General features: G+C 35.4%; 1 protein-coding gene across 3 annotated transcripts in view; it reads right to left on the bottom strand.

The window, feature by feature from the left end:
- USP9X (ubiquitin specific peptidase 9 X-linked) overlaps positions 1-13,545 on the bottom strand; it is a 126,552-nt gene that overhangs the window by 78,770 nt on the left and 34,237 nt on the right. For all 3 annotated transcript variants that reach the window (XM_060002791.1, XM_060002792.1, XM_060002790.1), the window contains exons 3-9: positions 12,235-12,380; positions 9,960-10,039; positions 7,765-7,877; positions 6,039-6,257; positions 3,363-3,478; positions 2,666-2,917; positions 2,451-2,589 (exon numbers count right to left, since the gene is read on the bottom strand). In XM_060002791.1, the coding sequence (XP_059858774.1) occupies positions 2,451-2,589; positions 2,666-2,917; positions 3,363-3,478; positions 6,039-6,257; positions 7,765-7,877; positions 9,960-10,039; positions 12,235-12,380 (1,065 nt within the window). The remainder of the gene's footprint in view (positions 1-2,450; positions 2,590-2,665; positions 2,918-3,362; positions 3,479-6,038; positions 6,258-7,764; positions 7,878-9,959; positions 10,040-12,234; positions 12,381-13,545) is intronic.

The following is a 13,545-nucleotide window of genomic DNA, read 5'->3' on the forward strand; positions in this document are numbered from 1 at the left end:
AAATAGAATTCAAACACTTGTTTCAAAGCTTCTAAAAATATATACATAAAGTATTGTTCACACTTTTAGCTTCCAGGGTTTTTTTTCTCCTTCTTTTTTTTTTTTTTAGTTGCAGCATGCATGTGGGATTTAGTTCCCCAACCAGGGATCAAACCCGGGCCCCCTGAATTGGGAGCGCAGTCTTGCCCAATGAACCACCAAGGAAGTCCCTGTTCACACTTTTAAACATTAGTAGGAATTTAAAAACTCAAAATAGGCTTCCCTGGTGGCACAGTGGTTGAGAGTCCACCCGCTGATGCAGGGGACACGGGTTCGTGCCCTGGTCTGGAAAGATCCCACATGCCGCGGAGCAGCTAGGCCCCGTGAGCCATGGCCGCTGAGCCTGCGCGTCCGGAGCCTGTGCTCCGCAACGGGAGAGGCCACAACACTGAGAGGCCCGCGTACCGCAAAAAAACAAAAACAAAACAAAAAACAAACAAAACAAAACAACTCAAAATATAATGCACAATGGAACATGGTTATGTGTTCTTTTGATACAAAATTATGAAAAATCACAATAATTTCATGGAACTTAATTTTGCACATACAGAAATGTTTCCATGAATTAGAAACAGTGAAATCATTAAAAAGATTTTACTCCAGCATTTACTCAGAAAATTATTATTTAAATGTAGCAATCGGGCTTCCCTGGTGGCGCAGTGGTTAAGAATCCGCTTGCCAATGCAGGGGACACGGGTTTGCGCCCTGGTCTGGGAAGATCCCACATGCCGCGGAGCAACTAATAAGCCCGTGCGCCACAACTACTGAGCCTGCACTCTAGAGCCCGCGAGCCACAAGTACTGAAGCCTGCGCACCTACAGCTGGTGCTCCGCAACAAGAGAAGCCACCGCAATGAGAAGCCCACGCATCGCAACAAAGAGTAGCCCCCCGCTCGCCACAACTAGAGAAAGCCCGTGCACAGCAACGAAGACCCAACGCAGCCAAAAATAAATAAATAAAATAATATTTAAATAAATAAATAAATGTAGCGATCACCATGGTTTAGGTATGGGACTTATTTTAGGATCTTTAGATTTTTTTATACCAGTTTTGATTTGGGTGAAAAGGTACTTTTTACTTTTATTTATTAACCAATTACACTATTATTGCTTATCCATTAGCTTTTTAATCTTCTCAGCAATCCTAATGAGGGCTGTATTACCCTATTACAGAAAAGTAAACAGGCTCAGAAGTGTTGGAACCAGAATCTGAATCAAGGCTGAAAGCTACCGAAGTCTGTTTCTCTGACACTATGCTATATTGCTTGACAGGTATTTATTTAATATTTAAATCAACAAAAGAAAACTAACTCATGATACAATACAAAGGTAACAGTCCACACTGTATGATTTTACACTATTCAATTTAATGAGAATAAAAAGTATTTAGCCCCAAAATGTGCTAAAGAAGTACACTTCTCAGCTGGTAAAGGCCCTTTTTTACTTCTAATCTATTACAGACAGATATTTTTGTAGAATACCATTAAAATGTGGCAATATGAAATTGCTACAGAAGTTTCTAAACACTCAATGCCATCTGCCATATTCATCTAGCCTTGGCAACAGCTCAAGGACCAGAACCAGACCTCAGACCACACTGAGTAGCTCTGTGCTCGACTTTCCACAAGGTGAACAGACAAATCAGATACACAAAACTACATGTCTACCACCTGACCCCCTAACACAGGGCCAATGTGTCTAGGCATCCTCCACATACCTTTTATCACATTCTAATCACTGTTTTCCTATTAAACTGAGGCCTCCTTGAGGTCAAGGACAGTTCTTTTACAGATGTCTCCTCAGTACTGTCAGACAGTATGCACTAAAGTTATTCAATATTTAAGTAGCATTCTTATTCATTTTTAAACTATAATATATGCAAATTATCTAGGGTAAAGTTTCCTAAACTTTCAACATCAAAATGATGTAAGTGCTTAAGCGAAGTCCTTACAATGATGACAAAACATTAACTCATGTGTATCTTATTCCAATAATTCTATTTCCTATTTTAAAATCTTTAAGTGGAATTCATCAAATGAATAGGCCACTTCATTCAATAGCTACCAGATACTACCCAATCTATTTCCCAAATCACCTTTATTTACTCAATTTCAACCCCCCACCCGACAAGCTAATAATTATTTCAGAACACCTACATTCAGCAGTAAGCTTATCAAAGATGTGCTAAGCTACCCATTATCATCAAACAATTACATATCACCAAATATACCAAATAATAAACCATGTTATCACAAAAAGTTCTCAGGATTAACAGAGTTGTAGATCAATCCAAACACCTCCCAATTTCAAAAGTTTACTTTAAAATGTTAACATTACTAACTTTAAGTAGAGCTATTCTGATTTTTGCCTTAGATAGATTCTTATTCATGAAAGTAGAATCAAAGGACTTACTGCCATTCGTTCAGCTGTGAGCCATTCTTCCTCCTCAGGGTTACCATGCCGATGAGTGTAGTATGATACACTAGATATCACCTTATTAACTTCATTAAGTGCATTCATCTTTCCATTAAAAGAAGAAATCTGCAATAATCTGTAAGAGAAATTCAGTGTTGAATACGATTCTAAACATTCACATAAATAATTATTTCAAGAGGTAAATATCTTACCTAAGTATCATTTTTAACCTAAATATTTCTAAATTTTTAACAGTTTCTTCTTGTCCTGGAACCCTTGAAGCTAAATTTTTCAAAGATTTAATAATCATTGAAAGAGCATCATTTTTGGCTTCATTCTTTGCTTCTTTTTTCAGTTCTTCATCAGTTAAGTTTTCTAAAAACTGTGGAACCATTTCTATTACTGGAAGGAAGTACTTTTTCACTGTATGAAGAGTGAGAAACTCATAGCATTGTCCAAATGGTCTGAAACAAGAGAGACAAAAATCTCTTTTAATATTCAATTTCTTACAATTCAACTAGGACTGAACTCAGACTGTACCTATTACTTTAAAACAATCCGGGGACTTCCCTGGTGGTCCAGTGGTTAAGACTCCACACTCCCAATGCAGGGGGTGCGGGTTCAATCCCTGATTGGGGAACTAGATCCTGCATGCTGGAACTAAGAGCCCGCATGCTGCAACCAAAGATCCCGCGTGCCGCAACAAAGACCCGGCACAGCCAAATAAATTTTTTTTAAAATAATAATAAAAAATAAAAAAAACCAGAGTAATTTCCTTTAAAAAATAAAAAATCCAAGTTACCAGCTAAAGAGAAGAAACCACATTTGAAAAAAGCAACAATTTTTAATCAAGCAATTAAGTAGCAATTTCTATAATGCACTGAAGATTAATTTTGAAACATAACTTACTTAATAAGGGCTGCAATTATTTGAACATTTAATGCTGATCCATTAATAAAACGATCATGCAAAATCTGAAACCCATTTAAAGTGCCGAATTTGTTGAGAAGATCCACGAGCCAACCCTGCAACAATACAGTTAATAAAAAAGTTAACTTCCTGCTTTTGGGCGGGGGGAATGCTATCTGAAGTAATTTCTTGATTGAAACATACTAGAAACAGGAAATTCAATAAAATTATTATGTAAAACCATCTTTGAAAAAAGACACGGAATATTGCATATTGTTCACAGTAATCCTGTCTGTGAGAAAAGCATAAGTAGTAGTATAGATCACTAGGGCACAGTTGTTTGTTAACGATATAGCTGGTGAACAGGAATTAGAAGCCACGCTTCTATCTCAGAGATTCCACCACAGGAGAATACCTTATTATCTGAAGGTCTATTTTAAAAAATTTAAGGGGGTAAAAAGACTCTTTAAAAAAAAAAAAAGATATTTGGTAACCTAAGATATTGTTTGAATTTATTTTTTGTTGTAGTTGTGAATAACTAAAAACACCCTAAAACTACAATAATCTTAAAGCCAAAGAAAAACTAATCCCTGGTATTCTATTTTTTGTTCCTAACTAGAACATGCTGGTTGATGCTCTGTTTTGACTCATGTGAATACACCTAGTTCTCATCTTAGAGGTACCACAATACAATAGTAAGAATTATCTTTCAACCTCTTCTCTAAGGGATAGCAAGTAACTCACAAGTACAGTGCGGCTGGGATAGGCAAATTAAAAAGGAATCAAAAGCTTATACAGATAAAAGAATCAAATGTATCTAAAAAGTCACGTACTTAAGAGAACGTTTAATTCCTTGCCTTCTTCTAAAAGGCCACATTTTGCAAGTCACTGAGGGAAGAAAAACAAGAGGGGGAAAAAGGGGGCACTTTCTCTACTTAAGTCTTAAGCAAAAATAATTTCTACAGCTATTCAAAAACAAACAAAAAGCAGTGTTCAGGACAAAGGGAAAACGCTAAGTAAAAGGTAACTGCCTTAAAGAGACACTATGGTAGTTTCGATATGATTTTTATGAGACTCTAAATCAATTAAATTCTCAAATAAATCAACTACCATATATTTCTATGTAAGTTCATTATAATGTTTTCCTTTTTATTTGGCCTTAAAAGGCTAAATCAAAACAATTAAAACTCTGATTCTTACAAAGAAATCTGTTGAGATAAAGTCAGATACAAAAGAATTTATGTCAATTTAATTTTCATAAGGTATTTTAAATAGACAAAACTAAACTACAGGGATTATGGACATGTGCTTGAGTCCAGCTATAAAGAAAAGCAAGGAAATGATTTTATTAGTTAGGACATTACTTAATGTTAGGAAGGCCAGAGGGGCAATGATTGGGAGGGAGTGTGGAAGGGGGCCTCCAGGGAGTGACAATGTACTATTTCTTGACCTGAGTGGGTTACATGGATGCTCATTTTGCAATAAATCATTAAGCTATTTAAAAAAAAAATTAAAAATCTGAGCATTTAATTCACCAGGTCCCTTTTAGCATTCAGCAATTCTAAGAAAGTACATACTTATTATGTAATGTATTTTTATTTCTCCAGTAACTGGAATGAGACAATTAGGCTGATATACTCAACAGTTATGTATATATAACACAGTATATATATGTGCACAAAGTAAAGAATCAGGCTAAAGCTAATCTCATATATTTTCAGCTGCATTGTACACTTATGCAATTAGGAATACTCAAAAATTAATAATACTCAAGAAAAGCTAGGCTTCAAAGAAAGATATTTAAAAATGTCTTCAACCAGAAGCCATCCTAAATCAACTTGTTCTCTTTGAGACTCTTACAGATTACTATTGACCTACAGAGCAAAAAATTAGGTAAAATTTTAAAAAAATACAGGTATATTTTAGAGATTGCCATTATTTAAATATTAATTTGATTTACTCAAACAAAAAAAGCCTGAAGTGGCAACAATAGGAACCTTGGGAAATACCAGAAACTCTCAGCTCGAAGTTCAATAAGTTTTGATGACTTCCACTTTTAACAGAATAAACCAAACAATATATATATATATGTTCAAATTTTCCTTTTTTTAAAAAATAAGGTCATCAATATTTAAAAAGTCTTCCTAAATTCTAAAGTTTAAAAATTATATATGGTTAATTATTTAATTAAAAGAAGTACAGCTTAGGGATGCATTTTTTAATGTACATTCTGTTTATGCTGGCATAGAAAATTTACATTGGAGAACTTTTACGTTTGTGTATACTATATATATTTCATTGATATTTGTAAGTTTTGCTATTTTCCTTTCATTTGTAATTTCTATAGTTTTATGACACATTAGCCAGGCCTTGGTCAAAGAAGTAATCTCCTACTCTACTCTTATTTAAAAGGAAAAATATGCTCTGTTTCATACCAACCCAAATTATGACTATTTCCCAAGAGGCTGGGCAGAAGACAATGGGGACTAACTACATGGAGAAAGTCAAAAATATTTTTAAATTAAAAAAAAAAAATTACAAAATAATGCAAAATCCCCTTAAGAGCAATGTGAAATTACCCTCCTCCATGTTAACAGTAGGTTCAGATCATTTAAAGTTCTATAGCAGAGCAAAACAACTGTAATATTTAACTTTGAAAATAACAAACCAACACACTTTTGGTGATCGAGGGTCTGGAGAACGAGCAAAGAGTTCATCTTCAGGCAACTGAACATTTGAGGAAACGGATTCACATGGACGTGTACCATTGTAGATATGGAATTTGCAATGAGGATTTAAGGCCATGGAGAGAAGTTCTAGAAGTGGAAACCAGTCTTGGGACAACTTGGCCACACATAGCTCCACCAGGCGATGAGTATTGTTGATAATACACCTCTGTTATATAAAGAATAATTAATGAGATCAAACCATCCCAAACAGAAATATCTTCTGATCTTGATTAATTATCTTTTTTTTTTTTGTACGTGGGCCTCTCACTGTTGTGGCCTCTCCCGTTGCAGAGCACAGGCTCCAGACGCGCAGGCTCAGCAGCCATGGCTCACGGGCCCAGCCGCTCCACGGCATGTGGGATCTTCCCGGACCGGGGCACGAACCCGTGTCCCCTGCATCGGCAGGCGGACTCTCAACCAGTGCGCCACCAGGGAAGCCCTTGATTAATTATATCTTAATAATGACCTCTCAATTGTGCTATACCGATCATTTTTGAGTTATGTTTAATTTTACTAATATTGGGATCAAATTTATATATCAAAAAGAAATTAGCATTTACTTTATAATTTATATAGTACCTAATTTCAAAAGCTATTTGCAATGACTTACAAAATGAAGCAGGCACTGCTCTATGTCCCCAGACGATGCAAATTACCACTGCTTTCTCTATGCAATTTTCTGACTAGAGGCAACAATTCTAAAATCTAAACAATGTATCAAATATCCCAGGTGGAGTAGGTTTGCTATCTACGCCTCAATGCAAAAGTCTGATACCACTCCCAAACTTTCCATTCTATACTTAAAAACTTACATGTTGAATTAGAAGATGTTGGTATCTTTATGCTATGGTTATATGAGAAATAGTTCACAGGGCATAAAAATATGCCCTGCTTCACAATTTATAACCATATTTCCATATTATAAACAAGAACAGAGACTTGGAGTAATTATGGTACTTCAATCTAAAAATGCACATTTCTTATCACTTTTTAAGATCTCTGGAATCTGATTGTATCACATAATCAATGTATAGTGCATTTCCCTAGACTGAAGGTATTTGTAGAGATTTGTCTTGGTTTCTGCCAGTCATCTGGGGACACCACCAACCTGAGACCACTTTAAGTTCCCCATCTGATATTTTTTGTATCACAACTCTGACTTGAATTCAGGCTTCAAAACTGTTTGAATACTAGCTGGTGGTTTAAGTTTTTAAGAGATTTTTTCCCCCTCTACCAGGTGCCAAAGTTGAAATGTGCAGGTTTCTTTGGTGTTTCTTTCTGTATGTTAAATTTATTTCTCTGCATTGACGCTTTGTGTCTCAGATAACAGTTCCCCATCTTGGGTGTTTTCCTTCCTCAGTGGTACATAAAGTGAGTGAGTGGTGCATTTCACAACTGTCATATTTTCAGTGAAATACGGTCACTTGTCAAAAGTCACAAGGCACTTCAGAACCAAGGAGACAGATTAAACCAATGTTTTCTAACTCTAAATCTCACACTCATTCTAAATGATCATGCTTCTTTCAACAGAAATTATAACTAATAAATTTTTAAAGTTTCTCATTTTAAAATCCTTTAATTAATGGATCAAATATATAACCAAATATACTATATAAGAAAACACACTCATCACTATATAAATCTGATTTTCAAAATTTAAATGAAAGACTCACATGAATTTCAAACTTCCAGCCACTCACTGCCTCGTCTGTAAGGATTTTAGTGAAAGATATTGTTAGCCCATCGCGAAAAAATCGCTGACATGCTTCACTTTTAACATCAAGGCCTAAGAAAAGGAGAGAAAAATTAATGTAAACAAAATACTTCTCTGGTTGTCTTACAATGTCCAATTATAAGATAAAAATAATTGTAAAATATTCAGTAACAGCTAACAAATGCCGACTAGATTTGGAACAAAACTCACAGCATTATGTATAAGAGGTCAAAAAGGTAACAGATTCAGAAACAAAAATAACCTTCAATGAATTTCAAAAATACTTAACTGTATAAGAGTACATTAATCCAAGTAATATTAAGATGAATCAAAACTATTTCAAATTATGACACTGGACCGACCTTAAATACAAAACGGTTATGAGTACCATGTGATAGGGGATTTAAATACTTCACAGTATTTTACTCTCTGACAACAAATCTTAAAATTTTTAATATGACGTTTCTCGGGGACTTCCCTGGTGGCGCAGTGGTTAAGAATCTGCCTGCCAATGCTGGGGACACGGGTACAAGCCCTGGTCCGGGAAGATCCCACATGCCACAGAGCACCTAAGCTCGTGCGCCACAACTGCTGAGCCCGTGCTCTAAAGCCCGCGAGCCACAACTACTGAGCCCGCGCGCCTAGAGCCTGTGCTCCGCAACAAGAGGGGCCAACCCAATGAAGCCCACACGCCGCAATGAAGAGTAGCCCCGGCTTGCCGCAACTAGAGAAAGCCCATGTGCAGCAATGAAGACCCAACGAAGACAAAAATAAATAAAATAAATTTTTTTTAAAAAACGACGTTTCTTAACTATTTTTAAAATCTCATTTTGGTTGTACATTATCCATTTGACATCAAATACTATTCTACTATTCTACAGAAGAGTTTCATCGATTAAAGATAAATTATCATCTTCCGTATTAGTCTCTTCCACTGGCTCAACATCTATGCTTCTTTATATCCTTCTTTTAATTTCACCTGATTTCAGAAAGGCAACAGAGCTACATGCCCCCAGACACACAAAATAACCTTTAACTCTTGATGACAAAATGAAAAGCCATTCAGTTTGAACATACGAGTATTATTCGATTTTGGCTGTACAACAGACATGACATTTAAGCCCAGTACTGTAGTTTAAAAAATCTGAACCTTGCTTAAAATTAAAATAAACCATGGTCCCAAAGAAATATGGGGAGGAGGAGGGGATTGCATTTCCAATGAATGTCAATGATATTAAATGAAATACCATTGTGTGTTTTTACCTATCACTGTACAGTCAGGACCTAAAACATGTCTAGGACAGAAGCCTTCAAAAATTTGCTGAATTGATGAATAAATGTGTAAATGAACAAAAGAAATCTGAGTGGTGAAAACAATGGTTATCTGATAACGCATTTTCATAGCTCATCAGATTGGTTTTCTAAGATTAGTAAGGTGTAACGACACGTTCCTTAAATGAAGGAGGGTAATTACTCTAAGACAAAGGAAATTTTACCCTTGCCGTGGAATGAGACAGACTTAAGCAAGGTACTAAAGACAATAATTTTTACAACATTTAATTTCAATTGTGATGATTCCTATTGATAATTAGAACACATCCCTGGCTACCCTATTTCAGAAATTGAAATGTTATTGCTGTTTATTTTAATCTCCAATGCCTTAAAAATGAGTAGATATTACAATAGTAGCCCTTTGCTAAGAGAATTCAATTGCACCTAAAGAAAACTAGTCACTGAAAAAAATAATGATTAATTCCAAAATTAAGCTTTTACTTCTAGACAAGAATAACAGCATGACTCCTTTTAATTGGGTTACTTTTTAAAAAAAACACAGGACCTCATCTTTCAGGTCTTTTTTTCTTTTAGAGAAAATCCAAACCTTTTCTGTGTATTAAAGAATAATCAACACATAAGCTAAACAGTTTAAATATGAATATATACAAATTTTACGTATAACTTCAGAGAGTTCACAAACATCCTTGAAGGCTGTCCGAAGGATATGAACCCTTGCTCTAGGGACAAATCATAAGCCATAGCAAGAAAACTTAGTTAAATGTTCTAGTCTAGGAATACACAGAAAAAGTCTTCAGGCATGAAGTGAAACTATTAGCTAGTAGCATACATTATGGAAAGCATAAGACCATTTAAACTTACCTTTTTTACTAAGATCAATAGCAGCTTCTAAAAGCACTTCTAATTCCCCTTTCGGCAAAACTGGAACCACCCATCGAGGCCTAAGAGTTTTAATAATATAAAAAGATGTTTATTGGTTGAACACTGAACGAGGCACTATAAATGAGTTACTAATTACAATTACTCACTTAGCGCACCATGAAAATATTAAAATGAAACTAAAATATTAAAACCACAAGGTTGGCAGAACATCTGCTTTGTGGGACTAAGCATCATCTGTTGTCTCTACAAACAAAATTTTTTTAAGGAACTGTCGAACAAAAGATATAGCAATGAGAGAAGGGAAAATAAAATTATTTTAATAACACAGAATATAAAACTAATAATCAAGTATCACTAGAATATAAAACTACTATAATAATCAAGTATCACTTAAATGGATACCTATTGTTAGAGTTCATAGGAAAGTGCTCTTTCAGGATTCAGGTTAAAGGAGACATGATGAACCTCTTAGTTGTCCATCCACTTCCTCACAAAGAAGAAAAAATCTAGGTGGCAAATGACTAATTTCTGCCTCAACTTTTCCTGAAGGTTAAGTTAGACATAGGTCTCCAAGTCTTTATGCCTCCACAGGCACCCTCCTCCCTCAAACAACGATGCAGCATACGCCCAGGTGGTGCTTTCTCTGCTCCCAGTGCCAGCGGCCCAACCATCTGGGAGTCCATCCTCTTCCTACCCCTTCATCCCTCACTACCACCCAACTTACCCAGTGCTCCAAAAAACCCCATTTTGATAAAAAGTGCTCCATGACCACATAATCTATTAGAAACCAATGTATATCACCCTTTCTCATTGTTTTTATTTACATAAAAAAACATCACTTGTGTTTCTCTCCCCCTGCAGATTTGCTAACATGCAACTTTGCCCTTGAGTGAGCGTAAGAAGTACACTTTTATCATCAGCAACCACCAGTCAAAAATTGAAAAGTAACAGTACAACTTTTTGCTATGATAACTCTGCTACAAAGAATGGGCAGGGACATTACAACTTTATACAACTGTTTGTTTGTTTGACTAATTCATTATATACCATTACTACAGGCATCCGTCAAAAGAATCACATTTAATGTGTTCTTTCAAATATACATTTAAAAACAATGAGTTAAATATATATTAATAGGAAAAATATTTAAAATAAATGAAGTGAGGAAAACAAGTTATAAAATGATATTATAGTAAGAATTCCATATTTGTACAGAAAGCAGCACATATGGTAATAAACACAAAGACAACCTGGAAGAATGTACACCTTATTGTTAGTAGCAACTTTTGGTTGGGAGGTGTGTATCTACAGAGGAAATTACAAAGAACATTATTGACATATTTCTATGTTTAACAAGAAGTACTTATATTATATTACTTATGTAATCAGAATGTTTTTTTAAAAATGCAAAGGGTTTCTATTTCCCCTGACATTATATGTGTAATGGTGTTAACTGATTTTTAAAAAGTAAACTTACTAAGGCAAGTAAGTGCCTATAAGTGTATTTTCCTTACTTTTCTTTTGGGGGGTTGGAGGGATGTGTCACACCTCCCTGGGACTCACTTGTTGAGCTCACAGCCTGGTGAAGACCACAGACATGCAGGATGGTTCCCTGAAACGCTCTTCCCTTATCTTCTTTAAATCTTTTCCTTCCCATACACGCAAGCTTAAACTTTCACACTCTCAGAGTCTTACTCCAAATAATCAAAGCATGGGGTGGGGAGGTGGGTGTGGGTGAATGTTTGTACTATGAGTATGAAAATGTATACTCTGAACCACCCCCATGAGATGAAGATCAGGAGAAGCAAATAGCTGAGATGGTTAAACGTCTCAAACTAATCAAGGGTTCACAAAGGGGCAGGCTCTGAGGAACTCAATCTTCTTATGACCTGGTTTACCTCAGGGCCATGCAAAAAGTATTAAAGTCATCCAGTAACCGACATGCTAATAAGAAAAAAAACGGGAAATCACACATACGGTTCTACTTCAGTAACACACCAGCTAGGGTGATCATCATTAAACTGAACACTTTATTGACACTGTTACTTCCTTTCATTTTTTAAATCCATTAAGAACCATGGGTTGCAAAGTACTTGGCAATGACTAAGATGTTAAGGCTATTTATGGAGGCAGTATGGTTACTGGGATATTCCTATCCACTCTTCCTCTTTTCTTAGTACTAATCACTGTGCTGAAATACTTTTGTTTTTCCTGTGTATGACACACATTAAAAAGCAAAACAAAATCAACTCACCTATTGATCATGTCATCCAACTTTGCCAGGTCAGTATGTGGAAATGCAGGTTCCTCATCTTCAAGCTGTGGTGGGGCATCAACTTGACCTTGTTCATCTGGGGGAGTTGCCGGGGAATTTTCATTGGAAGAATCAGGTGATGAAGTCTTAATTAAATTCAAACACCAACACAGATTAGGGGGAAATAATGTAAGCTTTTAAAGAAGATATGATCATTGTAAGTTTATGATGTTTCAGGCAGTCTCTGTGCTACTATGCTTTAAAATAATTTCATTTAATCCTCAAGAGCCTAAGGAAGTATTCTTCTGCCACTTAACAGATGAAAAAAACAAACTCAGACAATAAGTAATTAGCCCTAGGTCACAGAGCTCCAATTCTGTGGTCAGGATCTGAATCCAGGTCTAATTCTAAAGTTTGAGTTCTTATCCACAGTGTATACTGCTTCTCCGCCTACATTTCCCATTATATGAGCCCTTCATGATAGAAATTATTGTACACATTTTACAGATTAAAAAGTTTCTGATATAACATTTATTTTTCATTCTGAAGAGAAAAAATAAATTTTATTCCACAATTCCCCTAGTCTCCAACTATTATCCAAATAATTATTAAAACTTCACTGTGGTTTCTAAATAAGTCACACCATTTTCAACTAATAAGGCTAATTTTATTCTTTCATTCTTCATTCTTTGTGCTTCTTTTTTCCCCCCCATACTTTAGCTGTGTACAATATTTCCACAATTAAGTGAAAGAACTTTTATGACCCTTATTAATTTTGAAAGCAGATAGTATTTTTCTCTTTCAAATTGAGACTGATCTAAATTTTAAGCTGACTTTTACTCGTATATTCTTGAATTTTCTACCTACTGTAGGTTGATGGCCCTTTTAAAGAAGGCCCCTTTCCCTATCATTTTAGCATTTATTGAACAGATGCATAAATAAGTACTTGTATTGAAGACAGTTGGGTATACCACCATTAATATATTCTACTTACAAAGTTTATATATGAACTCATAGAGCCAATTTGCAAGTAAATAGCAAACTTTTACTTAAGATGGCGAACACTACGCAGGTGCTATAGGGCTAGTTTCAAGGCAAAAATCTATAGAACAGAATTCAAGTTTTTTCAGAAGCCCAATAAAAATATTTGCATTTCAAGTATGTAACTTCGGAAGTCTGCTTCATTACTTTTTAAAAAGGCCCATTTCCCCTGGTATATATGTATTATATACATGCTCACAGAAATCCTAAAGACAAAAATAACAATTAAGATACCCGCAATACCACACCAACAGATAAGCACCAATGACA

This window comes from Delphinus delphis, chromosome X (assembly GCF_949987515.2).
Source record: "Delphinus delphis chromosome X, mDelDel1.2, whole genome shotgun sequence".
Lineage (NCBI taxonomy): Eukaryota > Metazoa > Chordata > Mammalia > Artiodactyla > Delphinidae > Delphinus > Delphinus delphis.